This window comes from Corythoichthys intestinalis, chromosome 19, assembly GCF_030265065.1.
Source record: "Corythoichthys intestinalis isolate RoL2023-P3 chromosome 19, ASM3026506v1, whole genome shotgun sequence".
In the NCBI taxonomy this organism is placed as follows: Eukaryota; Metazoa; Chordata; class Actinopteri; order Syngnathiformes; family Syngnathidae; genus Corythoichthys; species Corythoichthys intestinalis.
Genome location: NC_080413.1, coordinates 12,362,924 through 12,379,078, shown reverse-complemented (window position 1 = coordinate 12,379,078; position 16,155 = coordinate 12,362,924). Strand labels below are relative to the sequence as shown.

At 36.6% G+C, this 16,155-nt stretch overlaps 1 protein-coding gene across 2 annotated transcripts in view; it reads left to right on the top strand.

The window, feature by feature from the left end:
- The first annotated feature begins 8,750 nt into the window (after window positions 1–8,750).
- runx2b (RUNX family transcription factor 2b) overlaps window positions 8,751–16,155 on the top strand; it is a 53,933-nt gene continuing 46,528 nt past the window's right edge. For both annotated transcript variants that reach the window (XM_057823446.1, XM_057823445.1), the window contains exon 1: window positions 8,751–9,375. In XM_057823446.1, coding sequence (XP_057679429.1) covers window positions 8,812–9,375 — 564 coding nt within the window. In that variant the 5' untranslated portion in view covers window positions 8,751–8,811. The remainder of the gene's footprint in view (window positions 9,376–16,155) is intronic.

Here is a 16,155-nt window from a genome sequence, read left to right as displayed (position 1 = left end):
GTGCACGCGTTAATTGCGTCAAATATTTTAACGTGATTAATTTTAAAAATTAATTAACGCCCGTTAACGCAATAATTTTGACAGCCCTAATATATATATATTTATATATATATATATATATATATATATATATATATATATATATATATATAATTTACCGTATTGACCCGAATATAAGAATGTGTTTTTGTGTATTGAAATAAGACTGAAAAAGAGGGGGTCGTCTTATATTCGCGGTCTAGACATTATACCCATTCACGGCGCTAAATGGCGCCAGATATCATTGAAGCAGTGTTCTGTCATGACAGCTCTCAGCTACTCTCTCCATTCACGACGCAAGATGGCGCCAGATATCATTGAAGCGATGTTCTGTCATGACAGATCTCAGCTACTCTAAATTTTAACCAGTTTGCCTTATTTTTTTTATTACAATGTTTTTCCTTATTCAGATTTGTTTCAAGACTACAGTTACAATTAGACTTCACTTTGATGGTTAATGCAGTTATTGCAATTTTGTTGTTTTATCACAATAGATTGATTTATTTATATTTCAAAAACCAGAAGCCATTCATTTACGAATGGGATTGCACTTTAGTTGACATATTTAAATGTTCAGATATTAGGATTTGAATGAGGCAAAATAACATGCTTTTTCTCTCAAATATATTGTTATAATCATTTGTTTCGGATGTACTGTGATTATTTTGTGTATAAAAATTAATTTTGTGTTCAAAAAGTCTTTTTTCAAACTTGAGTCCTGAAAAAGAAGGGGTCGTCTTATAATCAGGACCATCTCATATTTGGGCCAACAGTAATTTACAAGCGTTTTTACTTTTTTATGAGAAATTAATTATTTTTGTTCTGATGTTTAGCAACTTGAGCTGTTGGTTTAGTCTATAACTTATTTTTACTACTAACTATTTATTTAAATGTTATTTAAAATACATATATATATATATATATATATATATATATATATATATATATATATATATATATTAGGGCTGTCAAACGATTACAATTTTTAATTGAGTTAATTACAGCTTAAAAATTAATTAATCGTAATTAATCGCAATTAATCGCAATTCAAACCATCTATAAAATATGTCATATTTTTCTGTAAATTATTGTTGGAGTGGAAAGAAAAGACACAAGACGGATATATACATTCAACATAAGGACTGTATTTGTTTATTATAACAAATCAACAAGATGGCATTAACATTATTAACTTTCTGTTAAAGCGATCCATGGAATAGAGGGACTTGTAGTTCTTAAAAGAAAAATGTTAGTATAAGTTATAGAAATTTTATATTAAAATCCCTCTTAATGTTTTCGTTTTAATAAAATTTGTAAAATTTTCAATCAAAAAATGAACTAGTAGCCTGCCATTGTTGATGTCAATAATTACTTACACAATGCTCATGGGTGCTGAAGCCTATGAAATAAGTCGCACCCAAGCGCCAGCAGAGGGCGGCAAAACTCCATAAAACACAACAAGTGAGCGTTTCACTGTACTGTCATTTAAATCTGTCTGAGCAGGGCATCTGCGTTAATTGCGTCAAATATTTTAACTTGATTAATTTTAAAAATTAATTAACGCCCGTTAACGCGATAATTTTGACAGCCCTAATATATATATACTGTATATATACATATAATATTATTTTATTTATTTTAACATTATATTCATGTTGATCCAATTTGCAAATGTGTTGGGGAAAAAAAAATACTGTGCAATGGATTTTTTTCTCAAAATAACACATTTTAGAGCTATGATTACAATGCCGTGAAACGCAGTATTTTTGCATAAGGTTATCATACTGTCAAAATCTCATACCGGCACATGCCTCATGACCTCTGTCCCTGAAAGGGTTAAAAAAAAAAATCCATACCAGGATTTACCAATCTATACTGTCCTACTTTGAGCCTGAAATGTACTGTTCGTCTCGGTGGAAACACGTCGCCCCCTCACATGTGTCCTTGGGAGTCTTTTAACGCTCTCAGGTCTCACTGCTTTATTTTCACTGCCAGCCCACAGAAGTTCCTCTATGGTGCCTATTTTTGCCTACAAGTGATGTCAATTAGGGACCTCCGTGAAGGCGTAAGGCAGCAGACAGTCAGAGCAGTAACAGCCCAGAGAAAATCCTCCAACCTCTCTCCTGCTTCACCGCCTTCATTTGCCCGCTATAAGCATGTGCAACGGTTAAAGCGACAATCTTTGGACTTTAACCTTCAAATAGGCCGTTCAGTGTCCTCCAAAAAGGTCGCCTCTACAGTGATGTTCCGGGCCAGGTGACAAACATTAATCACAAGGTTAGCTCTGATCCGGACCGCCATGAGGTCATCAAGAGTAAGGTTACCGGACCTCGTCATTTGTTGCCCTCAAGCAGGTCAGCCGTCTCCGGTGCCGGACTCGCTCCCGGGGCGGCCATTCCCCTCCCGCTTTCATCCCACTGATTGGCTCCATTGGCCGCATCCCGGACCTGGCGGGGTTGGCAAGCGAAACAACGTGGAAACATCTCGCCGAAAGCCTCGTCGGCGGCCTTCTCTGAGAAGCTGTAATTAAGGGTCTTGAAAAATGCACCGCTGTGAAATGGAGCCCTAATCCTCCCGTCTTTTCCCCTACTCGCTGATGACGCTGGTAAAGAAAAAACAAAAAACAGACTAGGCCTCTGTTGCTCACTCGTGTTTTTACCATTTGTACTATCAACAACTGTAACTTGACTTACGAGTTATAGTTTAGAAAAGCAATTCAGTCAAGAAACACCAGCTTTTCTTGTTTTGTTTCCATTATTATCATTATTTTTAACTTTAGCTTCCTGAAAACCTGTAGCTTAGTCATAATCATAAAAATGACATTTTACAAACCTCTTTCTTGCTGCTTGTTTAACTAACTAATGAATTTCGTAATAATGGGTTGTTTGCTATCATGCTTGTCTTGTCTGTATTATGATGACAGGCTCTTATCTCTAAATGCTAGTTCGTTAACAACACTATGGACAGGCGTATGGAGATACTTGTGGTTTGACGCCACTCCAGGTTGGAATGGTAACAGAAATGTTTGAGTGATATGTCAACAGTACGTCAACGTCACAGAAAGCCGGGTGGCGGAATTCCAACTTTCTCATAAGTCATAAAATTACACATAGCGGCACGCTTCTTTACTGCTACCAAACATCAGCTGAGACAGGAAAGGCGACGTTGAGAAATTGATTTTTTCACCAATAAGGAAGAAATCCGATGAAATTTTGGTTCTTAGGTTTGGATTTGGCAACATCTTGACTTTCCTGTCTTTTTTATTTGGAATCAGTGTTGTTTTTGTCAAAATATCTCATGGACAAACACTATTTTCATGTTGATGACGAGACAATGACGAGCTAAAAACATGCTTTAGTAGACTAAAACATAACAAGACGAATGCCCGTTTTCGTCTGACGAGACGAGAACGAGACAAAAATGCACAATAATTCCCGTCACATGTTCACAATGTGTGTCATTTTATGTGTAGTTAGCCTGCTACCAGCAGTGTATGGTTGTGTCACTCATGTGACGTGCCAGTGTCCTCTCCAGTCTCCCTATTGTTTGTTTTAAGACACACACGATAAGATTTTGTTTTCTTATCTGGGCAAGAGAGAATATGCAATGTTGCTTTAGCCTTTACTAGAACTACCAAGGGTGTATCGTTGATACAAATCCCTTTTGTATGCAGAGAAGGGTCATCGGAATCTAATCAGCATATCTTTTGTGAGCCTTGAGGTCTTCATTAGTCATTCCCATTTACACTCGCAAAACCACAGGGTTGGATTTCTCCAATTAGCATCTTTAGTGTTTGCAGGGCAGGGCTACCTTGGCTTTGTCAGACAGTGGACCGCTCGGGCAGGCAATCGGGCGGACAACCTTTTTTGCATATTTCATATGCTGCAGTTTGCCTACACTGCTGGCCAAAAGTATTGGCACCCCTGCAATTCTCAAGAAGAATTGTTTAAAATTCCAGCAGAGCATTGTAAGAAACTCATTGATGGATACCGGAAGTGGTTGTTCGCAGTTATTTAGTGTGAAGGTTGTGCTAACAAGTATTAGGCTGAGGGTGCCAGTACTTTTGTCCGGCCCATTTTTGGAATCTTGTGGAAAATGCTAATGATTTTTTTTCCCCATTCTCTTTTGTGTTTTTTCATTGCAAGCAAAATAAATGAACATATTACTACCTAAGCATTTGTAATTGCAATCAGTTTCTAGGAGAAATTGAGCATTATCCGACAGAATTGCAGGGGTGCCAATACTTTTGGCCAGCAGTGTACAAGGGACGGTGTAATAAAAAACATTTTTTTATGTGGTGACATATGACACTTCGCCCTTCTCCCAGGGCTAGGTGTTGGAAGTCGCTGCCGAAGCAATTTTTCCTTCTGCGCCTTCTTTGCACCCACATGAGATTAAGCCAATTACTTTGCAAGACCCACCAAGAAGTCCACCCGTCTCTCTTATATTCAAGATGCTTATTGCAGCTATCTAGAGTGAAACTCCCCTTTCACACCAAGGCAGCGACTCCACAGAAATGTGGAGGGGGGTTGTCTGCTGGATTACTTGTTTGAGTGGTCTATTGTATGACAAAGCCAAGTAGTCAGTTTGGTATCGGGGTCATTTGATGCCTTTCTGGTCCTTCTTTACAGCCAAAAAAAACGGGACTTCCAGTGTTAAAGGGTTGTGCTGGGTGATCATCACACACTAAATCTAACTCGTAGCGTTAGCATAACATTTGCATTCCAGTTAGCATTAGGGTAAAACTTAAACTCTTAAACTCTCAGAAAACTTTTTACATAGAGTTCGTGGCGTCCAGGTGGGTATAATTAATTGAAAATAATGTACTGTTTTCCTGCCGAATGTGTATAATCACCAAGTTGACGTTGTCTTTGTAAACGCTACAATATGTCAATCTGTCAATGTTGATTGAAAATAGAGTGGTACCTCAACATACGCTTCGACACACGATCTTTCCGACATCCAACATAAAATTTGACTCGCCATTTGTTTGTACATCTGACGACATGCTCGAAAACAACGATTTATGACTGCGCCACAGTTTCTTTGTTTTCCCACAAGACGGACGCACGCTGGATTTACTTGTGAGAGAAATCAACATGGGTTTCAACAATGTTAGTGCAGGTTGTGAAAAAAGAAAAAAGGTGAGGCTTACCCTTGAAATTAAGATGGAAATGATAGAAAAATATGAGCGTGGTGTGCCGTCCGGGAACTGGCTCAACAATACGGCCGTAGATTGTCTATGATCTCGGCGGTCCTCCTTCGACCTCTGTTCGCCAGTCTTTATAAGCTAAGGTGACAATTATTATTGTGATGACATCGCCAAAAAATCGCCAGCTTCGTCAGGTTTTTGATCATTTATTTCAGAACTTGCACAACACAACATGCCGACTATCCGCCGGAGTTGAACAAAGTGAAAGTAAAATGTCCTCTCTCACTCTGTCAAGTCAGCCACACGGTGCGTTCAGGTACACCATGCAAAACACATCCGCAACATTAGAACCCGATTCGTTACATTATTACAGGTATTATTATTTGTAGTAGTATGGAAAGATACCACTGTAGTTGGAACTATTTATTTATTTATTTTTGGAGTAAATATTTTTTATTTTACAGACGAAAACATTTTTTAGTCAGCGTCGACTAAAACTGGACAAAATTAGTCGAGGTTTCGTCAACAAAAACTAGACGAAGACAAACACATTTTGAGATGACTAAAATGTGACTAGGACTAATAGGTTTTATCATCTTAAAGACTAAGACGAAAATTAAAAGGGATGCAAAGAAAACGACTGAGATTCAGTGTTTTCGTCATTTTCTGATCTTCAGATGCAGCACAGTGTGCAAGTGTTTATCACATCTGCCTCACAGTTCTAAGGGTCTGTGTTCAAAACCTGTTGTGAAGTCTACATGTTCTTTATGTACTAAAACACACATGCTTCTCTGAAAATATCGTGCAATCCCGATACTATTCTCACGGCTTGTGTTGATGTTTGAAAATGTCGAAGACACCCAATGTCCAATATTCATTTACATGCAATATACTATGTGCAATACTTACTAAGTGCAATATTCAATGCCTCACTGTCAACTTCTGCTACATCTATTCACACATATTCCATGTGCAATACTTATTTACGAGCAATATTAATGTGCAATATTCAATGCCTCACTGTCAACTTCTGCTTTTTAACTTCTATTCACACATATTCTATATGCAATACTTATTTACGTGCAATATTCAATGCCTCACTGTCAACTTCTGCTACTTCTATTCACACATATTCTATGTGCAATACTTATTTACGTGCAATATCAATGTGCAATATTCAATGCCTCACTGTCAACTTCTGCTAGTTAACTTCTATTCACACATATTCTATGTGCAAAACCTATTTACATTCAATATTAATGTGCAATATTCAATGCCTTCACTGTCAACTGCTGCTACTTCAATTATTTGCACTGCCTGAACATAGGACTGCCTCATACATATTTTATATTTATTTAGATTTTATACTTTTATTCTTGCAAGCCACTTCTGAGATTTTTACTTGTCCTGCACTGTTAAGGAAGATGCTCCACAATTTCATTGTACAACTGTATTATGACAATAAAAGGCTATTCTATTCTATTCTGTTCTGTTCTGTTCTGTTCTATATTCTTACCGCTTTGGGTACGTAAAGACGGAAAAGTGACCTAACCGTCGGCTTGATGAGATGCCAGAAGCGCGTCCTAATTGAGAGTTGCACACTTTAAGTGCAGTACACCGTCCATTTTGAAATAAACTTCAACTTGGAGCAATAAATAAACAGCTTGAAGCAAGCTCGTTTTACTTGGTCGCAGATATCAACGAAATAGTCATCCATCTTTTCGTTTTAACAGTGAGTTCAATAGTTACCTATTTTTTTTTGACACTGAAACCTTGGGGAAAAGCCCTATTCATGTAAAATGTTGTTGACCTTGTGGAAAGGTCAAAATATTTAAAAACAATTGTATATATTTTTTCTTTGTATTATGGATTTTTACCTGTTGCTTACTAGTTGGTCTGGGACTTATACACACACACACAGTGGATCCTAAATGTATTTTACAGAAAGAGTGGCATAAAACAATGAAATGCTTTCTAATCTATTCCACTTAAAAGATGTCTGACATGTGTGCTTCTTATTTTGAAAGGAATCAAAGCGCGAGGATGCAATAAAAGTTGGTTGAGTGCAGTGGAAAAGCAGCAGTGGCACTACATAGTCACACGTGCGCTTGTGTGTGTGATGTGGCAGCCAGGAGACAGACTGGAGACTGATGTCTAATCAGGGGGTTGGGCAAGTGAGTGAGGATGAATGAGAGCCTCACAGAGGGTCAATGATGCCCTCTACAGTAGACACACTAAGGCCACAGATGCACAACCAAATATTACTTTTTTCTCTATATGAATATCATCTTTGAGAGTGAATACAACATTGTCATTTACAGTTTTATTATATATATATATATATATATATATTTTTTTTTTTTTTTTTTTTTTTTTTTTTTTTTTAAACATACCATACTGCATGTGTGTATGGTGTTTTTTTTTTTTTTTTTTTTTAAAACATGAGTCAAATTATTTTTCAGTATCGTTGCTGTCTATGCATTTTTTCTCATCATGATTATTGTTTTAAGTAACAAGTACAACTTTCGGTTTAACAGATTTATTATTCTTTTAAATCATTTTCGGCATACTTGATTTAATTGATTTGATTTTTTTTTTTTTTTTTTTTTTTTTTTACATGGAGCCATAGTGTTGGTGCATACAGTATGTAGCTTGCATTTAGTCAACTTCTCAAAATAATTACCTACGTCATGTTTGATTTTTAAAAATGATTGAAATTATTAGTAAATATATAAATTTCAATAAATGGTATAGATTTGTGTTAATTGCATCACCAGAGCAACTATATTACAGAGAACTTTTAGGGGCCCATGGCTGTATCTGAAATGTATATACTATACAGTATTAGATTTTTTCGATTTTTTTTTTGTTTGTTTTTGTTTTTATTAAAAAATTTTGCCCACCAGATGGGAGCAAACTATTTCTGATTGATTTTCTTGAGGATTTATTAGTGCATATTTTTGAAACTCAATTTAAATAATACCAATAAGTAATTGTATGTGTGCAATATGTTTCTCCTATTCTTATTAATTAAGGAAATAATTACATTGTTTACTTTTAGAAGAACTTTAAAAATAATTGTTGCAAGGAGCGCATTTCTAGTCAGTCTGAATACTTAATGTACATGATGCTAGTACATGTAAGGACACAATACTGGGTGACTCACACGCTCCTATTCCTCATGACCGGGTACGTTCCATGAAGGCAACATACACGCACACACGAATCTCGAGACTCTTCCGGGAATGCAACACGCACTCAATAGACACGCTTTATCGGCTCATTGAACGCAACACACATGCTGCTGGGACGCTCTTATGACTTTGTTGCGGTGGTCGTAGCTGTGGATCCGGTACGTACACATGTGGACGCTATGAAGCGTGACGTCACACCCCCTCAAGTTATGTACCAGCTATTTAATTACTTGGGGATAAAAAGAAACGCGGATAGGAAAACCATAATCACTCTTTTTTTCTGTATAATTCAATTCTGTACTTTGAATGATTTGTTTGGGAGTGTGTTTTTTTAAGTTGATGCGTGAAGGAAACCGCCTAGACTTCTTTTTGTTTTCTTAAGCACCCCACGCGTGGACGTTCATTTGATGTTATTTATAGCCGCACATGCGTGGTGGCGCGCGGACTTTTAAGAAGCCACAGAGACCACTACCCTCACCACCGCGACCACCCTCCTCCTCCTTTTTCTCACACTCCCCACGCGTGGTTTTCCTCCTCCTGCCCGGGAGAGAAGAGGCTTTCCAACTCGCGGTGCTACCGAGGAAGGATCCCGACTTTCCTCGTTTAGTTTTGACTTTCATATCGACGATTTCATCAGCGGTTAATCGACTCCGATTGTGTGTCATGCGCATCCCCATAGACCCGAGCGCCAGCCGGAGGTTCAGCCCGCCGTCCAGCAGCCTGCAGCCGCTCGCGGGCAAGATGACGGACGTGGGCTCGCCGGGGGCCGGCGGTGGCGGCGGCGGTGGCGGAGGAGGAGGCGGCAACGGCGGACAAGCGGACCCGGTGTCAGCGGTGGTGCCTCGGCTGCGCGCCCACGAGAACCGCAGCATGGCGGAGATCATCGCCGATCACCCGGCCGAGCTGGTGCGCACCGACAGCCCCAACTTTTTGTGCTCCGTGCTGCCGTCGCACTGGCGCTGTAACAAGACTTTGCCCGTCGCCTTCAAGGTGAGATCAAGTGAACGTGATTTGACGTTTTGAGTTGATTGCGAAACTTTAAAATGTGAAAACATGAAAGCAACTTTTTATCCTACTGGTTCCACTTTTTACATCCTCTTTCGTAAATTAACAATTACAAAAGTTTATTTATAAATAAAAAAATGTTCTGGTCTTATTTTGGATTCAGAAAATAATAATAATAACACAAATTATTTAACCCTTTCAGGGGCAGTGGTCAATACAGGGGACAGCTATTCAAACGTTAACCCTTTATAGGGCAAGTGTCTATTTTTTATTTTTTGGGGGGGATCATTGAAGACGTTTAACCCCTTCTTGACAAATGTATTACATTTGATACACTTAGAATTTCATGATTTTGAGACTAATTCAGAATTTTGAAATATCTTTCCTCAAAAGAAAATAATGGATGCAAGTCAACTCATTTATTTGCAAGTTCCATGATAATAATAATATAATTTTTTTTAAAAAACAGGATTTAGCAAGGGTTATAGATATTAGAGCGCTTATTACACTTTTTTTTCTTTTTTACAAACTTGAAAAAAAGGTTTCATTAAGACCTTATTTTTCAAAATTTGTGATTATCTGACAATTGCTTTATATTGCAGGCATTAAAGGGTTAACCCTTTATAGGGCAAGATAATATTTACTTATTATTGAATTAATACTATTATTTGTTTAAACTCAAATATTATATTTTAAAGTGATTTAAGTTATTCATCATTTGTATTCGGCGGAAAAAACAGACAAGACTGAAAAAGCACTTTCTGCTCATGCACCTTGAAATAAACTGCTGTATTTTAAGCCACTGTTATGTTTGATAGAACAATATGTCTATATGCTGCCATAGCAGATTCATGGCGCATTAAGCCTCTGAACTATTTTTAATTTGTGCGTTTTCATACCTGTCAACCCCGAGGCCGTTGGCAATCTTACAAATAGTGATGTATGCCCTTACAAAATGGTGACTAATCTTACAACGTTTTATAAAGCGTGCAACATGAAACTCAATTTTTAAAATAACATGAATTTATTGGTAATGTTGTCATATATAACCTGCTGCAATCAATATCTTTAGCTACATCATGATTACTAAAAACTGACAGTGACATTTGTTATAATTGTATGGAGCACTTTTGGCAATTTCTATCGTGTCTTTTAATGGCTGCACTTCATTTTTCAATTCAGTTTTACTTGAAGGTAGTTCGTTAGTGTGTCCAATTATAAATAAAAAAAGGTCAAGGGATAAAATTAACTTGCCGATGCAATCTTTGAGTCAGGGAACATTTCTTTTGCTAATTCTGAGTAGTGATCAACAATAAGTGGCAGGCAAATTATATTCAGCAACAAATTGGCAGAATAAAATCCCCGCTTTCGTCACATTTCATTCTGCAGACTTCATTTTTGTGACCAGTGTTGTTAATCTTACTTCAAAAAAGTAATTAATTACAGTTACAAATTACTTCTCCCAAAAAGTAATTCAGTTAGTAACTCAGTTACCTGAATGTAAGAGTAATTAGTTACTTGGCAAAGTAACTGGTGTTACCTTTCATGTTTTTTTTTTTTTGTGTTGTTTTTTTTTTTTTTTTCATTTTTAACATAGTATCTTTTGCTAGGTTTGGAAGTCATTTAGTGTTGTGAATCAACTTTTAAAGTTGTTAAAATTGCTCCCGTTTTTGCATGAGTTCCCTTCTGTCTACTTTCGACATGTGAAAGTTTTAAAACAGTTTCATCATTTAAAGATAGATTCAAGTCAAGATTTTGCTGATTTAGGAGTATTATAGATAAAAAGTTACTTAGGTTTGCTAGGAAGGTTCACTACAACGGAAGCCTTTCTGAGAAGTCTACTGCTTTAAAATGGCGGCTGCTTACTAACGCCACCGAGTCTGTCATTTCGCCTGTAGTTCTAAATGCATGTGGGCGTAGATCGTAGGCTGTCGGCTACAGTCAGGAAATATTGGAGCCACCTCGCCTAGCATTGCGTTTGCAACAGCATCACAACACTCTTCCCTCCTTCCCACTCCCGCTCTTCACTCTCCATGTCACCGACTTTTCTTGCGTCCTTCAGCCAACGTAGTAACGCATAGCAACGCACATAGTCTCGTTGCCGAAACGGTGACAAAATCTGAACGGAGAAAAAAAACGTAATGCACGAAAAACGTACAGATTTTGAACGTACGGCGTACATATTTAAAAATCAGTGCTCACTTGTACAAATTACGCCGAAAACGTACAACTTGACAGGTATGCATTATAACCTGGAAACCACCGTTTACAGACGTCACACAACTGCTTTTGCTTCAACCCAGCCATAAAAAGAAGGGAAGTAATTGTATTTATTATTCAAAATGTCTGTCATTTTTAGCTTTGAATCATTAATTGATGTCTAATATTTCGTTTAAAAAAAAAAAAAAAAACGACTTTAACAAATTAGTCACTCGCATACTTTAAACTTTTAAACAAATTACATCATAATGAAAAAAATGGTGTCTGTAAATAAGTCACGGATATCTACCTCAAAACTATAACTTAATTGTTTTTTTTGGTTTTGTTTTGTTTTGTCGCATTTTCCCTAATATGTTAGATGATAAATCGATCCAAACAAAGAAAAAATAGGGGGAAAAAACGTTTAAAAAGGTAAATAAATGAAAAAGAACATCTCAACCACTCCTTGATGTCTGCGATTTCTTCATCACGACCCTTTTTATATTACCATCTTTCACCCATAAAATCCCCCCAAAATCCAACTGTGGCCATTCACATCTGTGTCTTGACACTCGGTGATACATGCTACATTGAGTTTTTGGATTGAAACAAGGTAAGTACGCGATAATATCTCGTTAAAATCATGGCGTCTTTAATTGTGCTCTCATGCTCTCACCTCCATTTAGGGTTTCTCTGTTTATTTTTTTTTTTTTAAATGCCCTCCTGTTCAAAATTTTTATTCCCCCAGAAAATTGAGACTTTAAGCTTTCTAATGATGTATAACACGTGCATATCGAACAATTTGGAAATTTGGCCAAATTGAGGGTCTCAGAGTGGAACTTCAAGTCACCTGAATTTTTTCCGCCATACCCAGATAGCAGACCGACATTGAATAAACGTTGATTTTCCATCAAAATCATCAGTATGGTTGACATCGAAATATTTGAGGTGAAGTTGAAACAACGTTGTTCTATGCTATGTCAGGCGACAAATAGTTGATTTATGATTGAATATAATTGAAAAGTCATTGAATTATGGACGAGTGGGCGTTTTGGTCGACAACATAACATTGATTCAGCATTGATCCAATATTATTAATAATGAAAATGACGTTTAGGTTTTGTAAGGTTTTTAACGTTTAAACAACATTAATTGAGGGTGCAAAAGTGACATTGATTCAACGATGTAAAATCCACAGCGGAATGATGAGTCAACATCTTTTCAAGGTCGGTCTGCTATCTGGGATATTTTTATATTATAAGTATAAATAAATTAATACATTCTTACAATGTTAATAGAACTAAATTAACGAAATTAAAATGAATAAAAACAGAATTACACACTGGTCATAGCCCCAAGTACCACTCTAAAGTTGTTGTTTTTTTAACTCTTTGCATGCATTGACGGCGACAGATATCCAATTCATTTGAACAGGAAAGACTGGCTATGAATGCTCATGTTTCAGTGCCATTGACAGCACTAGACGTCCAATCCATTCTGAATGGGAAGGGCGAATTTACCCCTCCTGCTATAGTTTCTGCCTGGTGTGTATTATTTCTTTTAATGTACTTCTTAAGTAATAGCATATTGTATTGAATTGTATTTATTTCATTTTTCAATGTAATTTTTAGGAGTAGAAACCTCTTTGTACCTCATGATACGATACGATTTGCGATACAAAGCTCACGATAACGATGATCGGACGATATGGCGATACAATGATTATGGATACATTGGTATGGAAATCATTCTAGGATATTCTACAACATAAACAAGCTTCTGTTGTGAATTGGAATGAGTTTATCACTAGTAGACGTCCAATCTATTTGAACTGGGAGGGTGCGAATGTTCATTCGCTGCCTATGGCCATCAGTGGCAGCCAATGCCAGGCAATGAGGAAATTTTGGGCCTTTTAAGATCATTTACCAGTTGATTTTCAGTTACTTCCTGTCGATTTTGGGGTATTTTATGGGTCACTTCCTGTTTATTTTGAATTACAGACCAGGAAGTGACCTGGGAATCACCCAAATGAATAGGCAGTGACTCAAACGCAACAGGAAATGACCTGTAAATGCCCTAAAATGAACAATGAGTGACCTGTAAATGCCCCGAAAATCGGACCAAATGCAGCAGGGCCGAAAACCAAAGTAGTTTTTGCCATGTGGCAATTTTGTTTTTTTGCCATGTGGCAAAAAAAAAATTGCTATGTGGCATTTCTTTTTGCCATGTGGCAAAATTTTTTTGCCATGTGGAATTTTTTTTTTTTTTTTGCCATAAGGCAAAACTTTTTTTGCCATGTGGCTTTTTTTTTTTGCCATGTGGCAAAAAAAATTGCTATGTGGCATTTCTTTTTGACATGTGGCAAAAAAAATTTGCCATGTGGCAAAAATTTTTTGCCATGTGGCATTTTTTTTTTTTTGCCGTGTGGAAAAAATTATTTGCCATGTGGCATTTTTTTTTGCAATGTGGCAAAAAAAAATTTTGCAATGTGGCAAAAAAAAAATTTGCCATGTGGCAAAACATTTTTGTCATGTGGCATTTTTTTTGCCATGTGGCAAAAAAAAATTGCCATGGGGCATTTTTTATTGCCACATGGCAAAACATTTTTGCCACATGGCAAATACCACTTTCGGTTCTCGCTGTCTCTCACCGAATGACTGTGAATGCTCTGGTTGTGAATGAACAAACGTTCCCAGTCTAAATGGATTGGGCGTCGAGCACCGTCAATGGCAGCCTTAGAGTTAACTGAGACACTATTATGGTGGAAGATTTTGGTAGCAACTTTTTTTTTCTTTTTTTTTTAAACATTGACACCTTTTTAAAACGATATCTCGATTCTTGGCAGGAGCATATCAATAACCTTTTGGGATATAAAGTATCGCGATACATCACCATTTCAATATTGTGTCACACCCCTTGTAATTTTGTTTTTATTCCTTTTTTACTCTAGCACTTTTTTACTATCTTGCACCTTACACTTTTACCTTTGCTGTTGTGGTGTTATGGGCGCTGGAAAATAATTTCCCTGAGGGAACTCTCCCAAGGAATTAATGAAGTTTATTTAATTGAATTGAATGTATTGGACGTCTAGCACTGTCAATGGCAGCCAATGAGTTAAATGAGTGCCCTGTAAGGCTTAAAAAAAAACAAAAAAAATAAAAGCTAATTTAAAATATAAGGAGCGCACTCTAAAAATGTTATCTGAAGCATTTGTTTTACATCAATTCTGAGTTGTTTTTTATTCTGAACACATTCTCATATTTAACTGTTTTTGTGATTATTCTTATGAAAGGACCTTTTCAAACATATTCAAAGATAGATCAAACACTGTCAAGCATGTTGAAATGTGTTGCTTGGCTACCAAACAAACGCCAAACTTTTCATAATTTTTTTTGCCTTTTTGAACAAGTACTTTTATTGCTATCCGGGTCATTTTAGCAGCTGCCGAGGCCTTTTTTCTTTCTTTTCTGTTATCTCCTTCCAGGAATCTTAACGAGAATCCCAGTGAGGACTTTTTGCTGTTATGTGATGAAATTAAAACACACTTTGAAGGTGGTTTGATGTCTATCAAGACATGTATAATTACCTCTGCCAGGGAATTGGCACGTTGCCATGTTGTGTCCTTACAGCATTTAAACTGGCAGCTGTTTAAAATAAACTTTTGGAATTCATTTGACGTCATTTTTCAATAAATACAGGAGGCGGCTACTGGTGTTGTTTGGCATTGGCGAGGTTTGCACTCAGGTTACCAGTAATTCCACCAGCATTTGCGGCTGAAATGTTTTATACCAGATCCTCTGTGTTTTATCTGTTTTCATTGCATGGAAAATAGTGCAAAATGAAAAGTTAATGGTTTTGTTTGTTGTTGAAAGGGGGTACGCCAACTGTCGAGATGTTCAAAGTGAGGAACCTTGAACGAAAAAGACCCTAAAACATTAGCATGCATATCCCTTTAGTTTTAAAATGCAATCATTTGGAAGTTTTCAATTATTTTACTTGGTTTTATGTTAATTCATACACTGAAAAAAATAACTGGTGATTTACTTGATAAAATCATTGTAACAATTTGCACTTACTTGTGATCTAAACTTAATATTGCAAGCAGTAAGATTTACTTAATAAAAGTAAGTAAAATTGTTACGATGATTTTATCAAGTAAATCACTACTTATTTTTTCAGTGTAAGGGTGTAAAGATGCATCTGGATCAATACAGCAATTGGTAAAGCAACGATACAAAGGCAAAATATTGATTAAAATCAATATATTTTTTTGAAATGCCATTTTGTTTAAAAAATTATGATAATAACTTTTTTAATCTGTACATAACGTTACCGTAATTTTCAGACTATAAGCTGCTACTTTTTCCTTCATTTTGAATCCTGCAGTTTATAGTCCAGTGCGGCTTATTTGTTGGTTGATTTATTTAGGTCAACAAGTAACACTTGATTTGACAGGGGCATCATAAGACAGTTATAACTATGACATGATACTATCATGGGCATTACTGAATGCTTATGAGAGTTGTCATTAAGTGTCATCTGGCAAATTATGTCACTAACTCCATT